Source organism: Stenella coeruleoalba (genome assembly GCF_951394435.1).
Source record: "Stenella coeruleoalba genome assembly, chromosome: 19".
In the NCBI taxonomy this organism is placed as follows: Eukaryota; Metazoa; Chordata; class Mammalia; order Artiodactyla; family Delphinidae; genus Stenella; species Stenella coeruleoalba.
The window spans coordinates 60,847,135-60,861,476 of NC_137165.1; the positions used below are offsets into that span (position 1 = coordinate 60,847,135).

The following is a 14,342-nucleotide window of genomic DNA, read 5'->3' on the forward strand; positions in this document are numbered from 1 at the left end:
CTCTGCAAACAGTATTTTCCCACCAAGCGATGTTCTTTTCCTACATCCAAACACAAGGTAATAGAGGAGATACTAGAAGGAATGCAGTATTACATCTAAGAGAGAAATGTCAGGTTCACTGCTGTGACATTTTGAGCTACCTTGACTCATTCTGGCTCTTGTCAACTCTTCTTGAATGTGAAACAGTCAAGTTATCAATTATAGACCACAATCCCTCTTATGATGAAAATACGTCAGCTTGACATAAATAAAATAGTACACAGAAGTTTACCTTCAACTCGTAGCTATGATAACTCTGAAGAATAATTACAACTATGAAGAATCACAGTTATCATAATTAATTTCAAAAAAGAAGGTAATGCCAGAGAATTCTGTTTATAATTTTTAAAGAACATTGAGAAACAAATTCCTTATAGTTAATCTTCTGATATTTGAGATCTCCAAGTTAATTATCTGAGCTGTCAAACATTTAGTAGGTAGAACTGGATAGCTCTAAGAATACGGAATTCTAAAATGAACCATCTCCTTCTCTCTCCACCACCATCCCCCCCTTCTCCGCAAAGGAGAACTTCATATAATTGAAGATTTAATTGTTTGGTCTCAAGAACATGATTTGTCTCACCCCTGGCCTCACCCACCCACCTGCCACGTCTACTTCATGTAACTGCAATCACTTCCTGCTTTCTCGGAGTAAACCTTATTTGTGGCATAAGGATATGAACAACAGTGTGATGCTCCAGAAACAACGCGAGACCGGAGGTCAGGAGTCTCAGCTCTGCTGTGATTAGTAACTGCTTGAGCTCTAAGTCCTTCAACATCTCACTGCCTCAGTTTCTTTTTAAAAGGAGGAGTCAGGGTAAGTGATCTTCAAGGCCTTGACTAATCCCAAAGTTCTAAGTTTTACTTTAAAGCCTTCAAAAAATCAAAGTCTTTGTCAATGAGAATATATTTTAACTTTTTATTATTAAAAAGTCCAAACATCCATCACCGACCTTAACAGCCATCAACAATTTGATGTATTTGCTAAAATAATTAAAGTGTTATGACATATACAAGCCTATTTAAGTTATTTAAATTAAAAAAACTATAGAGAGCATGCTAACTGATTACAATAGAATGCATTATGGGCAATGAGTTTAAAATTTCAGATTTTCTCCCCACAGAGGGAAACTCCTATGAAGTACACTGAAAGAGAAGGGCCCGCAAACAAAAATTTGAGAAAAAGATCCCTTGCCTATAAAAATACATACATATTTCTGACAGAGAACGTCCTTTTATTTCCACCTACACTTCAGTCCTGTGGGCCCTTAGGCTGTTCAATATATATACTTTTCACCTTTTATTTTCTTTCTTCTTTTCTTATTTCCTGACCACTTTTTGTTTCCTGTTGCCTTTGCCCAGTTCTCAGTTTTTTTCCTGAAGAGAAGACTATTCTTTCTACCCACATCTCCTGCCGAGCAGATTGCTCCTTTACTTCTAGATGGCAACCCTATCAATGACTGGCATGCAGAATTTAATTTTAGAGTCCTCAGGTCTTAAATAATTTCATTATTTATTCCTTAAAGGCTTATTCTCCTCTGCCGGAGATCCTTAGTCCTGGGTTCAGTATGGACTCCATATATGTTTGCGTGTTTATAAACATTCTTCATGCTTAAACTGTGAATTTGTTATGTTGCTAAACATATGATCATTATTTTCTAAGTCCACTGCTAATATCTCCTTCTAAAAATCAAAGTGTAATGCTAAAGTTTCAAAAGCCATTTAAGAAGAAAAAGCTAAATGACTAAACTCATGTATGAATTTCTATTTTTAAAGATTGTTGTCCGTTTAAGGAAAAATTCATAACCTGCTTACCACTGTTTTATAAGGTACACCTCTAATGTATAAGGTTAGCAAGCCATTCACATGTATATGTATAAATAAGTAACTGGGGGAAAGGTTAGCAACTTAATGAATTAGGGCTCTATTTATAATTATACTATCAAAGTTAATCACTAAGGAAGAGCTAAATGCTCTGGTGGAAATTCCAAGTCTCATTAACTATGGTGCCGGAACCTTTAATTAAAATAGAGCATCTCATTTAAATGATTAGCTTTGATAATTTAAGCATATTCATGCTTAAATTACAGGTCTGATCTATTAATTTGTTGATCACTGTCTCTGTCATATGCATTAGATGGTGTATTAGATACCACATAGTGACGATCTGAGAAGACACTTCTGAGAGGACAGCAGTACTAGCTGGTCATGCAACATAAATCATGACCTATCATCATGCATCCACCTTTCAAGTCAGAACAGGCAGACTACGTTGATCAGCCAAGAATATAATCTTCAAGCTACATCTGTACCATAATACCTTGCTCCATAGAAGGAGACTTGGCGGGGAAGAGGGAGGATGATTAGACAATAGTATTGAAATCACTGAGTATTGAAGGACAAGTACTTCCTGAAAGTCGTTTTGAAAACTAACCTCAAAACTAGCTGTTTGAAAGAAAAAAATGAAAATAAACAGATGGGTTAAAAAGTGTCTTTGTTCAAAGGCAACACATAAGACAGAACTATTTCAAAGCAGATACCTCACAGAGGCCTACTCGTCATCTCTAAGACGGCATAAGTAAATGCTGATTTATAGGAAGCTGATCAGAATGAGCGACTTACAAGAATTCCGTTTTTGTTAGAAGGCCACTACAACAGTACCACCAGCGCAGCACAAAAATGTGCAGCTCCAAATGCTTATTTGGAGACGTTTACAATACGACACTTTTAAAAGGAACTTTCCATTTATTACTAGTGAGGACTTTTAATCAAACTATTATTTCATGGCAAAGTACCTCTTAAATGGCAAAAGCTCTGCTCTGCACCAGTGTTCTGCACTGCTGGCTCTATGTTAAACAAAAGTTTTTTAACGTGATAAAACTATCTCCACTTAAGAAGAATGAGGATTTATCTCTCAAGATAAAATAACTGGAAAGTATAATGGGGGAAAAAAAAGGTCCTGTTCATAAACAAAAAGCAAGGAAAACTCAACCTAAGAATAAATTTAACCAGAAATGAAAACACTAGTAAGAATTTTACAGAGGAACACTCAGAAAACAAAGAAAGAAGGAAGAGAAGGAGGGAAGAAGGAAAAAAAATTTAAAATATTGAAGACTGTACAGTTCCTAAATGAGAGGTTTAAAATATTTGTAAAGACAAAATTTCCCCCAATTTAAGCTATCCATTTGATATAAGTGAAATTAAAACCTAAGAAAGGTTTTTGTTTCCGTTTCGGGGAGAGGAGTTCACATAGGTATTCTAAACTTCTAGTAGAAAAACCAGAGAATAACCTCTTCTCCCCGGCGCTCCCCAAACCGAAACCGGAAGAAAAAAACAAAGTAATAAGGGAGACGTCACACTATCAAATTAGAATACCAGAAAGTCTCAAAAATTAGAACAGTGTAATTCTGGTACAGAAACATATGGATAGATGAGGAGAAAAATAGAAAGTCCAGAAACAGATTGCAGTATATACTGAAGAACTGCATCTTACTCAGAGATGAGATTGTAAAGTTATCATGCAAAATGAAAAACCTTATTCAGATCAAAATTACCCTTGAAAAAATCCCAAATCATGCCCAAATTACTAGAAACTGAATCCTTGGACGTTCAGAAGCCAAGAGATAACTGCTATTGCTGCTCCTTGCATTTCATCTCCCCCTCCCCCAACAGCAGTGAGTTGAAACACAAATGTGATACAGTGGTATTGTAAAGAATTTAGTATTTGACAAGAAAACTACTATTCTATCTAGTGAGTATGCAATCATTTAATAAAGAGCATGAAAACAACTGGCTAAATATTTGGAGAAAATTAAATCATAACCTCAAGCTTACACTGAAATGTGAAATCAAATTGGAGCAATTATCAATCTATTTCCAATCAGGAATGGTCTGTAACCGGGTCCAGGTAAGGAAGGCACCTCTGCTCTTTGTTCTCCTTCTCTCACCACATCAGTAAAGAACCAGAGTGGGAGAGGGTGCAGGCGCTACAGCCAAACCACAGAGCCCTAGCCTCATGCAAGCAGCTGAGGGCCCGGGCTTCTGAGGGAGGCACGGAAAACCCATGGTTGATGCCTGAAGCATCTAAATGAGAAGACGCTAAACATTTTAAGTAGCAAGAAGTGCCACTGAATAGGATCAAGATCACATTTAGGGATCCTGACCTGGTAGAAAGAAAGGTTTGATGGGGCGATATAACTGAGCACAGCAATTAGGGAAAAAAATTGTTTCACGTCTCCAACAAGTAATACCCCTCCATGACAGCCACATGCTCTCACCTGTGAATGCTATGAAGAGCTATCTGCTGCTGTAGGTGAGCAAAATTGGCTATCCCAAAATGTCTCTCTGGCTTGAGGATTAATTTCGGCTGATCGTTTTTAAGGCCCAAAAGACTCAGGAAGAACCTCTGACCTTCCCGCTAACTGCCTAAAAGAATCCAGATAGAGGACCTGTTCCAGGAAGGGAGCTGTCGCCAGAGATCACTATAGTGCGAACTAAGTGTCTAGACGGGGAGGAACCCAGAAAAGCCTGTTTGTTAAAATTCCTCTCTGGGTCCCACTGGCGGCACTGGCAGCAAACCACACACTTGACTTTCCGTCTCCAAGCCAACTGCCTTCCTGCACTCTGAACTCCAACCACCACCCCACATCCTTCTGTCTTAGCTGAAGATGGTATTTAAGGTGAGGGCTTTGACCATTTTGGTGAGTTACTCAGTTTTCCTGGGTCTCTCCCATGTATAGATGATATTAAACTTTGTTTGATTTTCTCCTATTAAGCTGTCTCATGTCAATTTAATTCTCAGACCAGCCAGAAGAACCTAGAAGGGTAGAGGAAATTTCTTCCTCCCCGACATTACAGGAGCTATCCTGGTATAGTGAAATGAGGAATAATTTCTCTAACTTCCACATTTTCCATGCTGACCAGGTATATCATTTGTCAAAAGAAAATCAAAATTATTATAAAAAAAAGAGAAAACTAATGAAACACAACATGAAAAACCATATCTGTTCAAGTTAACTGTTAAGCGAACATCTAGATGTTTTCATCCAACATAAGCTTCATCTACCAAGGTTTCTAGCAATGAAAGAATTAACAGTAGGTAGGGAAATAACACATTTTTCTGTATTGTTAATGTTAAGGAAATTATTTTAAAAGGTTGGAAATAAACAGCAAACATATAAACCATTCATTCTGTGAGATGATTCATGCAAAATCGTTTTGTACAACATAACAGACAGAAGTTATCCTAATGTACTGAAAACGTCAAATCCTGTAAATGTGGTAAAAATAATATTTCCCTTGTCAAGGTATTTTCTTCAGTGTTGCAAGTCAGTCATCATTTGTGAATCTCATGCATCAAAACAAAGGTGACCAAATGTTTTTGCAAAAGTAATTGCACTCTAAGAACCCACTGACAATTGAAGGTACTTATTCATGTACTCACAGCTAAACAGTAATAACAAATGTTAAGAGCGCGAAGGTACAGAGAACTTAAATTCCAAAACTAAGAAACATTTAAATAGAGCAACGATTAAAAGTACACTATTCAGTATCCAACATTATTTAGCAAAGTACAAAACTTTATAAAACCTTATAAAAACTGTGGCATGTTATTTCCCCCAAACATTATGAACTCATTCTACTGGTTAGATCAAAATATCACAAGAGTTATCAGTAAAAATGGTGGAACGAGGAACTCCATAAAAGCAATGGAAAAACTGACAAAAACCGTCACAATCAACTTTCTTGGAATTTAGGAAACTAAAGCTTGCAGCAACCAGAGGAGCACTTAATCAAGAGAAACCAGAAAATTTCAGTAAGAAGAGCAAGATTTGCAGTATTTTCATTTCCCACAGGCCCATGCCCCTGCTTCTCCAGCTGAGTGGTAGCCTTGAATATAAGACCCTGCGTTTCCAGCACTACTATCAGAGCAGAAGGGGCCTCACTGTCAAAGAGCTGTAATTATTTGTTTTCACCTGTCTGGTACAAAACAACACTTGACTCTTATCTAACTCAGAACTCAACCAGTGCTGAAGGGGCCATACTGAAAATACTTACAAGGCCGATGTTTTACTTGCTGCTGCCTGAAGCAATGGATAGCAGTTGGACCAAACAACAGACTAACAAAAAGCTTTGGAGGAAAGGCTGGGTTATAAGATACTTTAGGGAATAAAGACTTCGAATAGCTCCGACCTGTTCCTCCCTGGGAATCTAGAAGACCACACACATGCTGTGCACGTGCTCAGGAAAGGCCAGAAAAGTTCTCACCTCTGGCTGATCTGGAGGCTGGAGAAGCAGGAAGTTAAAGCTGAGGCAGAGGTGTAAACTGCCTGGCCGAGTACGGAAGGTGTGCGCAAACACACGTACACACAGATGCCTCTGCAAAAACTGGGCAATGTTTTTGGAACGGGGTGGTTAAGGAAACCTCTGGGCAATGGCTAGTTGATCATTAAGCCCATGGAAGAAAAACTTCAGAGGCCACACACAACAATACTGACTTTAAAAAATTAGTTCAAAATTTAAAAATTAACTTTAAATTTGAAAAATTAGTTCAGAAAAATCACTAAACAAACAAATGACAACAAAATCAAAAGGCAAAAGGATGAGAAAAGACATTCCATGCAAATGGTAACCAAAAGAGAGCTCGGGTGGCTATACAAATATCAGAAAAAAACATACTTGAAGACAAAAATTGTTATGAGAGAGAAAGGATATCATATAATGATAAAAGGTAGACAAGGAGATTTAACAATTATAAACATACATAAACCTAAGGACAGAACCCCAAAATACATGAAGCATAAACTGACAGAATTAAAAGGAGAACTACACAATTTAACAATAATATTTGGAGACTTCAACATCCTACTTTTGATAACGGATATAAAACCTAGACAGCAGACCCAAAGGAAAGAGAAAATTTGAACAATATAAACCAAATAGACCTAACATATCTATAGAACATGCCACCCAACAAGAGCAAGATATACATTCTTCCCCAGTGTACCGGAAACATTCTCCAGGATAGGCCATACAGCAAGTCTCAATAAATTTTAAAAGATTAGAATTATACAAAGTAAGTTCTCCAACCACATGGAGTGAAATTAGAAATCAGTAACAGAAGGAAATTTGGAAAACTCACGCCGGAAATGCTTGTCTTCCTCTAATTTTGCCAACAATGTACCCTAAACATTATACTAGAAATTCTGGCCAGGCAATTAGGCAAGAAAAAGAAATAAAAGACATCTAGATTGGAAGGAAAGAACAAAACTATATTTGCAGATGACATTATCTTCTACATAAAAAATCCTAAGGTATTCACACAAAAAAAATCTATTAGAGCTAATAAAGAGTTCTGCAAGTTTGCAGATATACAGTCAATTGCACTTCTAAACACTAGCAGTGAACAATCCAAAAAATGAAACTAAGAAAACAATTCCATGTACCATAGCACAAAAAATAATATGATACTTTGGAATAAATTTAACAAAAGAAGTGTAAGACTTATAATTGGAAAACTACAAAATACTGTTGAAAGAAATTTTAAAAGACCTAAATAAGTGGAAAGGTACCATGTTCAGGAACCAGAAGACTTTATATTGTTAAGATGGCAATACTTCCCAAGTTAATCTACAAATTTAATGCAATCCCTTTTAAAATCCCAGCTAGATTTTTTTTGCAAAAACTGACAAACTAACCCTAAATTCCATATGGTAATTCAAGGGACCCAGAATAGCCAAAACAATCTTGAAACAGAAAAACCAAGTACCAAAGACTCATACTTCCAAATACAGAACTCACTACAAAGCTACAGTATACAAGCCAGCATGGTATTGCATGAGGACATATATAGATCAAGGAAGAGAATTTAGAGTCCAGAAATAAACCCATAGGTCTGTGGTCAGTTGATTTTTTTGACAAGGTTGCCAAGACCATAAAATGGAGAAAGAATGGTCTTTTCAATAAATAGTGCAAAGAAAACTGAACAACCACATGCAAAATAATGAATTAGACACATACCTCATAAAATGTACAAAAATTAACTCAAAATGGATCAAAGAATTAAATGTAAGAACTAAAACTAGGAAAGGTAGATGTAAATCTTTGTGATCTTGGATTAGACAACAGTTTCTTAGACATGACACCAGAAGCAGAACGACCAAAGAGAAAACAGATAAATTGGACCTTATCTAAATTAAAAACTTTTGTGCATCAAAGGATACTCTCAAGAGGGGGAAAAGACAGTCCACAAAATGAGAGAAAATATTGCAAATTATATGTGATAAGAATGAGCCAATCAATGATGAGCCAATCAATGAATACTGGAACAATTTGAACAAATTACCTCCAAAACCTTACAAATAAGATATAGAAGCTTCCCTATGAAACTTGACTTTTTAATCAGCATCTGTAGCAGAAAATTTGCAAAACATGAATAAATTATTTCTAAAGCCTTTAGAAATCACTAAGGAACTGACAAAATGAAGCTAATGTCAAAAAAATATTTTTCATATCTCAAAATTCAAAGTGTTTACCCTGCTTTAAGAAGACATCTGTGATTGATAATGACCACACGAGCTTTACACATTCTTACCTTTAATCACTGTAAGCTTAACAAGAACAGCTAGACAACATTTTTATAGTCCACACCGAATGTACCATTTTTGAAATTTTATAACCTAGAATTACTAAGATTTTTATATCAGTGAAGGTCCATAAAGATGCTCTTTAGCAATACCGAAGTATAATTCAGTTTACCCTGGATTGCTTAGTTTAGCAGAGTCAATTCTACGTTGAAGACTGCAAATTCTGATATTTGGGAATCTGTGTCATTGTGTATTAACTGCCCCAGTCTAAGAAAACACCAGGATGAACGACAGGAGAAAGAGCACAGCCCTTGCAACTGACCACTGGCTGAGAAAACCAGCATCTATGGAAAACCTTAATGAACAAATTTGTAATTAACAAATATAATGTAAGTAAAAAGATGAGCCACTAAAAACCATTTCCCCAGATCAGACAGGATGAAGCTTCTTGAATGAATAGCCTCCTCAAGTCAGTCAGATGTTAAGTGTTCTAAAACAGCAATAAAAGGCTTCAGGTTGTGACAGTGACCATTCTACAAAGCCTGAATTAGCGTAATAAAAGGGGAAAATTCAAATAAGCTCCAAGAACAGCCTCAGGGAAATCAATGAAATTAGAACACTCCCTCATCACACCATACACAAAAATATACTCAAAATGGTTTAAAGACCTAAATATAAGACATGGCACCAAACAACTCCTAGACGAGAACACAGCCAAACATTTTTGGATATAAACCACAGCAGTATATTCTCAGACCAATCTCTCAAGGCGAAAGAAATGAAAGCAAAAATAAACAAGTGGGACCTAATCAAATTTGAAAGCTTTTGCACAGCAAAGGAAACCATCAACAAGACGGAAAGACAACCTAAGGAATGGAAAAAAAATATTTGCAAACGACCTGACCGACAAGGGGTTAATTTCCAAAATACACAAATGGCTCATACAACTCAGTATCAAGAAAACAAACAACCCAATCAAAAAATGGGCAGAAGACCTAAACAGACACTTCTCTAAAGAAGACATACGGATGGCCAAAAAGCACACGAGCAGATGCTCAACATTGCTAATTATTAGAGAAATGCAAATCAAACCCACAGTGAGGTATCACCTCACACTGGTCAGATTGGCCATCATCAAAAAGTCTACAAATAATAAATATGCCGGAGAGGGTGTGGAGACACAGTTACCCTCCCACACTGTTTGTGGGAATGTTTAAGTTGGTGCAGCCACTGTGGAAAACAGTATGGAGGTTCTTTAAGAAACTAAAAATAGAGCTACCGTATGATTGAGCAATTTCACTCCTGGGCATATATCCAGGAAAGACAAATACTCTAATTTGAAAAGATACATGCACCCCCAGTGTTCATAGCAGCACTGTTTACAATAGCCAAGACACGGAAACAACCACCTGTCAATCAACAGATGAATGGATAAAGAAGATGCAGTATATATATATATATATACACACACACATACATACATGCGCGCACACACACACACACACACACACACATCTATACACACAATGAAATATTTCTCAGACATAAAAAAGAATGAAATATTGCCATTTGTAGCAACATGGATGGACCTAGAGAATATCATACTAGGTGAAGTAAGTCAGACAGAGAAAGGCAAATATCCCATGGTACCACTTACATGTGGAATCTACAAAATAATACAGATGAATCTATACACAAAACAGAAACAGACACATAGACATAGAAAATAAACTTATGGTTTACCAAAAGGGAAAGGGAGAGGGGGAAGGGATAAGTTGGGAGTATGGGATTAACCGATACAGAATACTATAAATAAAACAGATAACAACAAAGATTTGCTGTATAACAGGGAATAGTATTCAATATCTCATAATAACCTACAATGGAAAATAACCTGAAAATATATATATATATAACTGAATCACTTTGCTGTACACCTGAAACTAACACAATACTGTAAACCAACTAGACTTCAATAAAAAAATAAACAACTCTTTAAAATGAAGCCGAAAAATAAACAAGTTGCAAGAAAATATTATCTTTACAAGACTATTAAATATAGTTAAGATCTGTCCACCGTCACCATCAAACCAACAAATATTGATCTTTTTCACAATCAACGATCCTGAAAGGAGAAGCGCAGAAGAAAGACATTTTACCTCTTCTAAGCTGGGGAGCGAAGAGGACGACACCGTGCGAGCCGACAGCGGGTGGAAGGGCTCTTGGCTGACAGCAGGCTGATGGCTCTGCATGTGCACAAAAGGGGTCTGCGGTGGCCTGGGCGGCAGTGGAGGTAGGCCATAGGGAAAACCCGGCCCCATCAGGCGATTCTGCTGTAAGTTGGCAAAAGTCCATGCTCCATCAGGTGCCAGGCATTTCAAGGGAGGAGGGGCGAGGTGTTCAGACGGCAACGAGAAAGGCGAATTGAACAGCTGCGGCGGCAGGCGCTGTGGAAATGCTGGGTTGCTGGCTACTTCGAGGTCTCTGCTGCTGTCACTGAAGTTGGAAAAGTGGGTACTGTGGTCTGCACCGGACGGGGGCGAGGGGACTGCTGGTGGGCTCCTGGTCTGAATCTGTCTATACTGCAGAAGTCTTGATTGAGGTGGCGGCATCTCAGCTAGTTCCCGTGTTTCACTTTGATCACGATTAGACAGTTCTCTGATTAAGTCCTGAAACCTACATAAGGACGATGAAATATGAGGAGGAGAAAACAAAAGCAAAGCTTCATCACATTAAGGAGAGCTTAATCAACTACATGTGTAATTTTTACAAACAACAGCATACTACTTAATCAGAACTAACGTTAATTCATCTCAAGAGCAGGAAGCATTAACACTCATAGGTGCTGAGCTGAAGACGCTAAATATGCCCAAGTATCTGATTTCTCTCTTTTCCCTTGGTGGTAAAAACAGCTGTCCTGGTCTTTACCATGCCTTTGGCAGCTAACGGCTGTAAAAGGTCACCATAATGGTGGCTCTTATTCAGAAGGGATTAGGAAACACTTCAATGCATTCACATGACACCATAAAAACAAGTTTAGAATGAGGACTGAACACTCAAACATCTATGCTTAAAAGACGGTAGAATTTCGTGCTACTAGAAAAAAACATATTGATGATAAATTTATAATTTTTAACTTTTAACCTCTAATTTAATCCTGTCCTCTTTGCATTATGACTGAGTATGAAAAAACCACGCACAGTGATGGTACGTTTCTTTCAGAAGGACTGCAAAGCAAGAGGCCACATTAACTTACGAGCCACAGCGGGTGGTCCATGCCTAGATTTTCAGAAGAGTTACTTCTCAAAAGATGCTCTATATTTTAGAGTCAATCGACAGAACTGTGGAGCAATGTACCTAGAAGGCCGGCATCCAATTTCTTTGGGACAATATTCCAGTCTGAGGCTAAAAGGACACCACTCAAGAAGGACAACAGTAGGGGCTCGTGTCAGTCTGCTGGGATACCTTGAGTCAGCTGTTTCTGCTTCATCTTCGGCACTGCTGGGGAGCTTCCAGTCTGCTCTCACTGGTGGCTGATGTAATCCAATGGGCGGCTGGGGAAGATGCTGGAGGTGAGGGTGAGGGTGAGGATGGTGATGGTGTGGGTAAGGAACACTGCCCTGGCTGAGATAGGCGTGATGCTCACTCCACTGCTGTAACCGCACCTGCTGCTGCCGTAATGCTTCCAGAGCCACACTCCCATGCACACGATCTGTAGAAACATTGGTGCGAAGTTTATGTTTTCAGCATTTAGGGTTTCAAGTTAATTCTTTCAAGAGTTTTTACAACCAGATATTCTCCAGAAAGAAACGGCTACAATTTGAGTTTTGGAGAAAGCATATGTTTTCTTAACTTGCCAGTAACTCAAGTTATGGTGATGATGATGATTCTTCCTTACCTACATTACGACATAACCTGACATCAGCTGGATGCTTAGTATTATATAGCATTTGGAACTAGATTCTGATTACCACACTAACTGATTGATTCTTTTGCTGGCGTTATTTGAAGAAATGAACCAATCCTGACTCAAGAAATATTGTACAGCAATGTCATCTGAGTAAATCATCTCTGAGTTTGTCACATCCAGCAGCGATCAGAGGACTCACCGAAAGCCTCTCCTACAGGCAGTCCTGGGGGGTTCTCGTCAGTGAAGTTATTCAGATGTGAAGGAAGCATGGGGCCGGGCTGCGCAATGGCTCGCAGAGGACTGTGGCCCCCCTGCAGCATGGGAGGGGGCTGCTGCTCAGGAAGTGCAGCCTCTGCAGGAGGGGACTGTGGTCGATGAGAAACCGGAGTATTAAAAAAAGCACTGTTGGGGCCTGCCTGACAGGCAGCAGAGAGCTGAGGCGGCGGCTGGCCCAGCGGATTCTGCTGCGGGACTCCCTGATTCGGGGGGGGCGGCATTTGATTTGGTTGTTCAGGCAAATTATTCTGCTGCTGATGTGACAAGGCGTGCTGCTGTGGAATTGCAAACGGCGGTCTTGGCAGCTGGGGAAGTGGATGAAAATGGCGACTGGGGACTGCATACTGCGCATGGGGAGCAGGAACAGGGAGATTTATGTGTCTTGGGTTGAGATTGTCTTTGCGATGAAATTTGGGATAAACAACACCAGGACGTGATTCAGGACTTCTGTTCTGTGGATTTGATTCCAAATCCATCTAAAAAAAAGAAGAAGGATTTTTTAGCTGAGGAAGATCTAAGTCCTGTGGTTCACCACCTTTTCCCACCCCTAGCACATCTAAAAGATATGATCCATTCTTATCTGTAATAGCAGGAGCGCTGGGGGCCCAATAAATCACTTTCTGACAATCAAACGAGGGAATATTCTTTAAATTAGGAACGATGAAACAGAAAAAAACCCACATATTAAATGTGAGTCACAAGGAAAGATACTACTATTTTATTAGCATATCCACTTCAATGCCTTTAAAAACATTATTTTCACACTTTCTTCCTTGGAAAGATAACCATTTACTTCCTTCTGATATAAATCATTAAAATGTGTTCTTTCCTTCTGATTTTATTGTTTTTATACATCTCTTCCTCAAACGTATCTATATTAATATAAAAAAGTCTCAGTCTAAATAACTTTGAAGTGAACAACAAAAGAAGTACTATATCACCTCTGCATTAAAAGCTTGGCTGTCAATTTTTGCCATTATTCCTTCAACAAACACTTACTGAGGGCCTACCAAGGACACTGTGCCTGGGGCTGGAGATAAAAAAACAGACTCAGTCTGTACCCCCAGGAGTGCAGAGCGGGGGTTGGCAAACTACGACCCCCAGGCCATTTCCAGTCCACCGGATTTCTGTGCATAAAGTGTTACTGGAACACAGCCACAGTTGTGCAAGTTGACACACTGTCTACGGCTGCTTCCTCACTACAATGGCAGAGGTGAGCGGCTGCAACAGAAACCACACGGCCCACAAGGCCTGAAAATTTAGTATCGGGCCTTTCACAGAACAAGTCTGCTAAGCTCTAAGCTCTGGCTTAGAGTCCAGTAGAGGATACCAACGTGTAAACATAACATTAGAGGTGTTGTAAGAGGACGTGAGATGACATCCTGGAGCCTGAGAAAATTAAAGGTGACTTCATGGAGATAATGATAATCTTGCATAAAAAGCTGGAGTTTTTTAATCTAGTATGAGGGAAGCACATACTAGATAAAGGTAACAGCTTATACACCGAAGCAGATTTGAGACGAGAAGTTCTG

General features: G+C 38.7%; 1 protein-coding gene across 7 annotated transcripts in view; it reads right to left on the reverse strand.

Moving 5' to 3' along the window:
* Positions 1 to 14,342, reverse strand: part of HELZ (helicase with zinc finger) — a 158,857-nt gene that overhangs the window by 26,698 nt on the left and 117,817 nt on the right. For all 7 annotated transcript variants that reach the window (XM_079904111.1, XM_079904109.1, XM_079904105.1 and 4 more), the window contains 3 exons: positions 12,734 to 13,286; positions 12,090 to 12,336; positions 10,784 to 11,300 (listed from right to left, as the gene is read on the reverse strand). In XM_079904111.1, coding sequence (XP_079760237.1) covers positions 10,784 to 11,300; positions 12,090 to 12,336; positions 12,734 to 13,286 — 1,317 coding nt within the window. The remainder of the gene's footprint in view (positions 1 to 10,783; positions 11,301 to 12,089; positions 12,337 to 12,733; positions 13,287 to 14,342) is intronic.